The following is a 9197-nucleotide window of genomic DNA, read 5'->3' on the forward strand; positions in this document are numbered from 1 at the left end:
AGAGATGGCCACGACCATAGAGGAAGCGATCTGCGGAGAAATATAGAAAATAAAGCTAAAATTAGCTGATTTCAGACCATTTTTTGATCCGGAAAGCGATTTGTCCGTAGAGATCAGGTCTTTATTTCCCGGAAAGTACGTTCGGTTTGCTCAAAAACCCGGATTTCCGGGAATTCCCGGAAGACTTTCATCACTGCTTCTCAAAGGAGCAGTAAAGTTTTTCCAAGGGAAAATACTCCGGGCAACACCACTCTTCAGGCGACGAACGACGCAGCCGCACCACAATCCGGAGCGAAAGTGCCGGCACCAGAGGTTGCTACCTGTGTTTACATTAAAACTATGCCCTTCATCTCTTCGCATCGCCTATATCCATTTGGGTTTCAGGTTTGGATCCACAGGAAAATAATGAAATGAAAGGTAAGGCTGTTTTTGGTAGGAAGACGAACAGCCTGGAACGCAACAGAGACTGCAACTCTTCGACTCTGCCATTCTTCATATCTGCTGCTACGCTAACAGGAAGTTGTTTTACACGTCATTGACGTATTTCCGGTCGAAAAATGCGGAAGTGTGAAAAAGGTCTATTGGATTCCCTCCAGCTGCCCCAGAGGGGAGTGGGACAGAGGGACAATCCATGAATCACACTGCAGAAAACAGGCATGGAGACCTGAATGATGAATGAAAAAACTAAATGATAAGTAATCCGAGCAAATTGGTGTCAGAAGTTAAAATATGAAACATGATGCAGTAACACAGCAAATAATGCTTTTGACAACAACCACTTCATTCAAACCTTTATTGACCCATCCTTAACAGAACGTAGGAGTCACATAAATAAATACTGAGATTTACTCATTACATCATTACTTAAAGACAGGCTTCCCAAAGAAATGATGACACATATTTGTACTCTATCCATTTAAATCTCCAGAATCTGATTATTAAGACACAAACGAGAAAATAAATATCGTTTTATTTTTTCATTGAAGACATTCTACTACAATCAATCACAGGCAGCAGCATAAAAGAGCAATTCAGACCGGCTTCATCTGCCTTTGTACGGGTGATTGCTTCTGTAGTTTGTGCATTATCTCAGTATATAAATAAAACATTCATTTTAAACTTCCTATGTTGATGTTACATGCGGTAAAGAAAGCTAAAAATCCACCCGCGGCGAGTTATGACATTGATGAGACAGAAAATAAAATCTAGGGCATAAAATAAACTTTTCTTTGAAAACGTAAAATAATTATCGTATCATCTACGATTCATTAAACTCCATGAAATAAACACTAATTTGTTACTGATTGTGTTTCATAAATCTGAATTTCCTGATTTTTTTTTTAAAGAAGAACGAGGTTTTGCACTAAAGCCACTAAAACCAACAATCGTTTTCCTAAAGGCTACCAAGCTGGTACATTTTTATGACTTGAAGATAAATCTGAATAAACAACATGAACACAATAAAAGCTTCGCAGGGATTGGGCAGCGGAGGCACAAAGCTGCCCCAGGATGCCCCACAGATGAAATCGTGGAGCATCAGAGGGAACTGGGAGTCACACTGGGGTTAAAATTATAACTCCTTCTGACGTCTGGGGCTGATGGACCTGCGTCCAAGTCCTCTTTCCTTAGCAACCAGCATCACATGGCAACCAAACTGCATCCAAAGTCTAAAAAACATTCCTCTCAGGTCAAGTACCAGATGCCAGAAGAGAATTTATTTTAAGGTGCTGTCAAGGGTCAGAACAATCCAAACCACCAAGTTTCATCAGTCCTCGTTTTTCGTTAGCTCCTTCCGGGAGATGACACGGTCACCTCTCCTTTAGCATACCTGATCAGAACAATATGACTCAGCAATCCTGTGGGGAGTTCATGACAATGACAGGACAACCTTCCTGCAGTGGCTGCTGGGAAAAAACCTCAGAAGATGTTTGACTAAAACAGGACCTCACTGCCATCGGAACAACCTCGCCTGTCACGGTGATCACTGACTCAACCGGGTGTCACAGAGGAAGGACCTCAGAATGGGGTGGGCAGGTGGGCCATTCACCTTTGCTTTCATAACCCCCCATTACGGCCCCCACCCTGAGAGTCCAGGCTGGGATGGAAAGGAGTCTGATGGCGAAACACTGCAGAGTAAACCTCCTTCCATTACAGCCAAAGGGGGGTTGATGGTGACATTCTGACACAAAGACTTCTGAGGCTCAGAAACTGGAGGAAGTACTGGAGACCAAACCAAGGCAGACATGAACAGATTCTCCACACACAACAAAGGAACAAAAACACAATGACTGCATGAAATACTTCAACAGAGTAGTACTACACACATTTGGAAAAGTCTTCATCCACGTATTTCAGAGTCTCAGGGTTTTGTTCCCATCAGCAATGTGGAACATCAAAGCCCAGCACATGATCTGTGGAGGATTCCAGGTCACAATGATCCAAACGGAGTTGGTCAAAGGCTGAGTTTTGAAGACTAATCTGGAAAAAATCAGCTTTGCTTTGACTCTTCTTTCAGTAACAGTGGAGGGAACTGCTCAGACTGATCTTCTAACACGATAAAAGTTATAAGAATTGAGTTTTACAATTCCAGCATATTTATGTCTCCATAAGTGAAAAACATCAGTTATGTCAAACGTTTCCGTTTGTGCGATCTAAGCGAAAACGTGCCTAAAAGCCTTCATCTTTGTGCTTCAGCTTCATGGCTTTGGGTGCATTCTGGCACATGCAGCAAAGCTTTGGATGTGCACTGTCCCTGTGAAATAAACACCAAACGTTACGTTCATAACTCTTAACGTGACGTTAGTCCATCTGTTTAATCCAACAACAGACGCACGCGTAAAGCAAAGCTGGCTCCGCGTGTCCGTCCTCACACGCATCAGGACGGGAACTGCATCCACACAAGGTGGAGATTCACCCATGAGGATGTTCCCACGGAAGGAAAGGATCAGCTGATGTCTCTGAAGGAAGGAACCACAACATTCCCGCCGCATCTTCCCGTTTGTCTGACTTAAAGCCAGCTAAACTTGGAAGTGTTGAATTCAGACAAAGGAACGGCGGCACGTCCCAGACCAGAACCACCGGCCCTCCATGAGAATCGCAGCCAGAATTCAACAGCCGTCAGGCAGGAAGTCCTGCCCCCAACGCTGAAGCAGCAAAGTCACCGGAGGAGAGCGATGTTCACAGACGCAGAAGAAGCCTTTGAGGACCTTGTATGATAATGAGTCTGATTGTTTGACCATCTGTGGTGATTCTTTAAAAGCTTCTGAAGATCCAATCAGACCTTTGGGATCCAGCATGTTTGTTTATCAAACTCCCACTTTTAGGACAACCAGGGGCAGCTTTGACATTAAAGGAGCAATTGGTTTCCCTCTGGGAATCAAACCCATGACTCAAACGGGCTGTTTAGCTTTTATGGGGTCAGAGGTCAGCAGCTCCACGAGAAAAGGATCTGAGGACAAATGAAACTTTCTTAAAGCAGTTTGGGTGGATTTTTCCCGTGAAATGGCTCTTCTTCCAGGGAGGGGGGTACATGCTTCAGGTCCAGCCTCGCACAGAATAGAGTTCAATAACCAGCATGAACAAAAGCCTCTACGTCTAAATATAAACTGCAGAGATAAGAAAAGGTCATTGCTTCTGTCTGCCACCACACTGACTGTGCAGTAATATCTACATCATTAAGGATAAGGCTTCATGGAAAATGACCCCCGTCACTGCCCTGTGCATGAGACTCAGTGTAAACAACAAGCAGGACGGATGAAGATGCTGTGACAGCTTCTTTCAAAGGCTTTCCATGGAGAGTATTTACATAGCGCGCAAGCTAACTGTAATTCTGAAGAATGATGGCAACCCCCAGCCTGGAGCCGCCTGGAGCCGCCTGGAGCCGCCTGGAGCCGCCTGGAGCCGCCTGGAGCACCACAACCAACCAGCTAACAGATGTGATTCAAAGCTTAGGAGGCGTTTGAAGTTGCAAAACTTTCCTCTGACCTCAACCTTGAGGCGTGAATCTGCAGCAGTTAGTTCTTAGAGTCAGACGTGCGTCTCAATGAAGGAGTGCGTGTGAGACAGCGACGGGGTGAGGGGCGGCCCCGCCTCGGCCTCCGAGCTCGGCTCCTGAGAGAACAGCTCCTGATAGGCCTTCTTCCACTCCTGGAAGTCTGCAGACGACAGCTGGGGGGCGGCCAGCAGCCTGTCGATCAGCGCTAGCTCCCCCTCCCTGTCCTGGGAGGAAACACAGCAGGGTTGGCTACACGCTTTCAGACGAGACACACGGACAACATGCCACACAAAGCAGGAGATGCACGGAGGTTTGGGGAGATCTCTGCTGAGGTTCCAGCTACCTGTGTTTGAACATGAAATGTGAATTCAGTGAGACATCAACAAGTGTCCACAAAAGTCAGTAACTTGGTTTAGATTCAGTGATTTTACAAAACTATCTAAACAGAAAGAAAAAGGAGGAAGAGCAGGAGGCAGCAGAGATGAAGACCCTGAGGTTCTCTTTGGGACCAGGATGGATCATTGAGTCCATCAGAGGAACAGATCATGGATGTTCTGGAGATCCATGCAGGGAAGCAGGTGGAGACGTTTGAGAGGAGGAACAAAGATGATGCTGAGGTCGGAGATACAGGAAAGAGGCGGATATGAGGGAGGAGGATGAAGAGGAGAGGGTTAGATGGAGGCAGAAGATTCATTATGGCGCCCCCTAAAGGCAGCAGCTGGAAGACAAAGAAGAAAAGAAGTTGTCCACTAAATCTATTCTCTTGTTTGTCACATCAACCTGCACTCATGTTTGTCAAAGCGGTCGGTGAGTCTTCAACTTTTCATTCAGAGATTTTGATTCAAAAAGGAGACATGGAACATTAAAACTAACATTAAAACAGCTACGTTTATCTGCAGATAGTGTTCCGTGTTTTAAAATCTGGTGTAGAACCTTCAGACGTTTACTGTCAGAGAACCGACCATCATAAAAGCGCTGGCTGTAGCGTTTAGACCAAAGGCCTTCATGCTGTCTCTATCTGACCAACGTTCAGCACTAAAAGCGGCATGTGAGCGGTCAGCGCCGGTGACCACATCATGAACATCACAAGTTATCTGATCACACTTATTGATTATTGATTAAGTCAAAGATAAAAAAAAGAAAAATCACATTTCACGTTAGATTTTACTAAAACTAGCAAACAATATTCCATAAATGAATAAAGGACGACAGTCCTACTGCAGTCTGTGGGTGTGTGGGGGGGCAATGAGAAAAAATCCAAACCAGTAAAAAGCCTTTTCTGTTTTTAAATGACAATCGAGGGGAAATCTCTCCCTTGTTGGTTTGCAGAACAAAGACGTGCTGATCATCCCCAGGTCTGACCTGGGTCAGAAGACGTGGTCCAAGAGGACAAGCAGACCAAACCAAGTTTCCAGTCCGGTGGGGGAAAAGGTCAATTCTACGGTAAAAGCAGCATCACAGAGATTCCACACTAAGAAGATGCAGCAACCACCAAAGTTCAGGAGAACGTCCAACATCTGTGCTGTCAAAAGCTGCACCATGATTGGCTGATGGTGAAACCAGAAGATTTGAACTTTCTGCCCCAAATTCAACATCAACAACACTATAAGTCCCAGCAGGATGAGAATCAATTCAATTCATTTATGCAGCCCAGTATCACAAGACAGTTTCCTCAACTGTACTAAAACATCAAATCAGTTCTAAAATACAACAGCTGTTTGCTAAACTAAACAGACTAAGCTGCCCTTAGACCCTCCTTCACGCTGAGGAGCAACAAACAAACTGTGGAAGAGTCAAGAAAGGCAAAAATGCTGTCATTGGTACAAAGTTGTTCTTCTCAAATGTCTCATCCAGATGTTCCAACAACAAACACACATTTAAAAGGAGTTGATGGTAGTTTTAGTGATGGAGAATTCCTCATTCCAGACAATAAATGGCAAAACCTAGAATGCATAACTGTGATATGGAAATGATCTAATGCATCGGATTTGACTGCAGATAAAATGTTAGAATAATGTGAGGATGGCCGTCTATACAGAGGAGAGCTGAAGCTTTAGTCGTTTCCACAGCAACCGCTGCAGATTCCCGTTGCCAAGCAGCCGACGGTGCATGGAGAGCGGCAGACGCTGGCAGGGCAACTTTAATGTAGAGCGCTGGCATGCAGACTCTCCCCAAAGCTGGCGCTTCCTTTTCAAGCAGCCAAACCGACAGAAACACGCCACCAACAAACACAGAAGCAGAACGGACACTCCAGACAACAGCCACAGCCAAGGAGGTGCCTGGCTCCGCCCACACAGAGCCCAGACGCCTGAATCAGGCCCAGGAGATGCACAGAGAAACAGGTCATGTGAGCAAACAGTTCTCTAACGAAGCTTTGTTGTTGTATTATGTTGTTTGTCAATAAAGTCTGAAAAAAAAGTTCTCTAACGAAGCTCCGCCCTCTTTGATTGAGAAGAACCAGATTTAACCCACAAAAAAGATCTTCAGACGATACCGCCCCAAACAAAAGAGCAGCAGAAACGTTTATTCAGGACAAATATTCACAGATTTATGACAAAATTAAGATTCTTTCAGAGCTTTCTGATTATGGCCTCAAAATGTTTTGAATTCAGTAAAATTGAGATTTTATTTCTAACTACCACGGATGTTCAGGATTCAGGATTGTGACACAACAGGCCAGCGCTGTGAAAAAGTATTTGCCCCCTTTCAGGCTCAGGTCACATTCAGTTGAAGTAAAAATATGAAAAACCTGGACGTTGTCAGAAGACCCTAAAAAGACAAACTGTCCTCTGAGGAGAACCAGGAACAGATGAGAAGCAAAGTCTGAGTGTCTGAGTCTGAACGGTTTGCAAAGACGCTCAGAGAGATCCATCACTCCCAAAAGAAGAAAACCCAGGAGAGCTCCTCAGCTACCAACAGACTACCAGCAGTCAGAAAGACTTCAGGACACAAATGGAGCATTCAAGGAGAAAGCAAGAACATAGCAGAACATCCAGCACAAATGTTCTGATGATGTCATCTGAAAACTGGAGAACATCTGTCAGTCTGTTTGCAACCACCGCATGAAGACACTCCAGACTCCTCTGAGTTTCTGACAGGTTCTCCAATCGTGACCTTCAGGAGGCTTCACAAAGGGGAGAAATACTTTTACCAGACGGGCTGATAAAAGAGAAAAAGCTCCATACAGGAACTCTTTAAGGAACTCTGAGACTCGTAAAGACCTCCTGCAGCCGGGAGCTTCTGCTACACCCAGACTCTAGTTCACTTCACTTCTCTGAGCTCAGCTTCTCATGAAGGTCTGCACGGGAAGGACCCACCTTCAGCGTGGAAGTCAGTATGCGCAGGCGGTGCAGACGCTCGTTCAGCTGAGGATCCTCGGCGCGTCGCAGGAACGACTGCCTAAACTCCGTCTGGCCTTTGGCCTCAGAGCCCCGCCCCAGAGGACAGACTCCGCCCTGCTCGCAGGCCCGAAACAAGTCCCCCAAAGACGCGCCTTCACAGCCACCGCCAGGAGAGCAGAAGGTCCGGTTTGAGCTCACGGTGCAGACGGGTAGCAGAGCCTCCAGACACAGATCCGTTCCTGAGGATGACATCAGCATCACTTCCACCTCCTCCGTCAGAAGTCGTCTGATCACAAGAACCGGACGAGTTTACGGAACCAAACTCAAAAGCGATCTCTACTGTCACCGTGGCAACCAGAGTGCATGGGTCTGCCCCGTTACAGTAGAGCAGGACTGGCCAACCTGGTCCTCAGGAGCCTCAACCCTGTTTTCCTTCAGGACCAGCTGATTAGCTAACTTCAGTAATTCCACATGATTGACTGAACACGCCTGGTTCAGGTTGTCAGCATCAAGCAGTGCAGAGAGAGCTGGAAATAGGCAGGGTTGAGGCTCTTGACACGCTAACGCCCTGCGTTAGCGTGTCAAGAGCTGTCTACATGCTTAAAGGCTGCAGGACTTCCACATGATTCAAAATGAGGAGAGATGTTTTTGGAAAATGTCCAAATGTTTCATGTCTGGCATCGATTCCAGTTCTAGTGCGAAATATTGACGTGACTTCCTGATTGTGTCTCTAATAAACTTCTTATCTGACAGAGTGCTGGAGGCACGGCGCCCACAACTCTTTAGTCTTCATGCTTGGGTGTTTCTGAACAAACTGATCTCCGGCCAAACTTGTCGGGACTCACCTCCGTGTGTGGCGCGCCCCTCCTTGGCGGGCAGAGCGAGCAGCAAGTGTAGATTGCTGTCTCGTGGCAGCGTGAAGCTGCGGGGTTTTTCTCCTTGGGTTGCCATAGGGATCAGCCTCTGCATTGCCATGGGCAACGGGGCGCTCCTCTGTGGAGGGAGAGTGTAAACGGCTCCGGCAGTCATGGAGCAGCCTCCGAGACCGGGTTCAGCGAAGACGGCGTCCTCTGCCAGGCAAAACAGGAGCTCTTACTGATGGATTTGTCAAAAAAACATCCATCACACTGACGGTTTCAAGATGAAACACTCCCAACCATTTCAGCTTCTCACAGGTCGAGTCTTCTTTCAAACTTTAGAATGTTACAGAAACAGAAGATGCTGCCCCCAAGCTCAAATAAAACCCGTTTGGGCTTTAATCTCACTAAAATAATCAGTCAAGACATTCTGAGGGAGGGTCTTTTTTCTGTTTTTTTCTGTTACCCAGCGGTCCGGTCTGGAGGTAATGCAGTCCAGACTCCGTTAGCGGGGTCTCGATCAGGTCCTGCCAGGAACGTCTCTGAGAGGATGAGGAGCGACCCGGGGACCCCGTCTCACTGCTGCCGCCTGCAGGACTGGAGCGGTACTACAGAAAAAAGCACAGCTGAAGAACGTCGTGTCTGAACTTGGCATAAATGTTTAACTAAAAAATCTTGACTGAATTGTAAAAAAATGCTGAACAAACAGGGGAATCCCCCTAAGCCCCGCACCCAACAAAGCCCTGGAAAACAGCTCCTAAAGTCCGTTAATCAGGTCCCGGATGGAAAACTCAACAGTGTATTATGTTTTTTATTATGAGACAAGAATTTGTTGGTTACTTCCAGAATTTCTGAAAGTTATGTGTTTTTTTTAATTTTCTTTTAGAATTAAAGAAAGTTAAAAGGTTTGGAAACAATTGTATTCAAATGAATATTTAATAAGTGGTTACACTGCTGTTTGCTATAATATTAAAGTCAAAGGGTCTACTCCAAATCAAATATAAC

The 9197-nt window shown here is 45.9% G+C and overlaps 1 protein-coding gene across 3 annotated transcripts in view; it reads right to left on the minus strand.

The window, feature by feature from the left end:
* Window positions 1–779: 779 nt before the first annotated feature.
* Window positions 780–9197, minus strand: part of cnksr2 (connector enhancer of kinase suppressor of Ras 2) — a 68551-nt gene continuing 60133 nt past the window's right edge. For 2 of the 3 annotated variants that reach the window (XM_023949960.1, XM_023949962.1), the window contains 4 exons: window positions 8659–8800; window positions 8181–8405; window positions 7312–7574; window positions 4225–4712 (listed from right to left, as the gene is read on the minus strand). In XM_023949960.1, coding sequence (XP_023805728.1) covers window positions 4434–4712; window positions 7312–7574; window positions 8181–8405; window positions 8659–8800 — 909 coding nt within the window. In that variant the 3' untranslated portion in view covers window positions 4225–4433. The other variant, XM_023949961.1, reaches the window with a different exon arrangement.

Source organism: Oryzias latipes, chromosome 20 (assembly GCF_002234675.1).
Source record: "Oryzias latipes chromosome 20, ASM223467v1".
In the NCBI taxonomy this organism is placed as follows: domain Eukaryota; kingdom Metazoa; phylum Chordata; class Actinopteri; order Beloniformes; family Adrianichthyidae; genus Oryzias; species Oryzias latipes.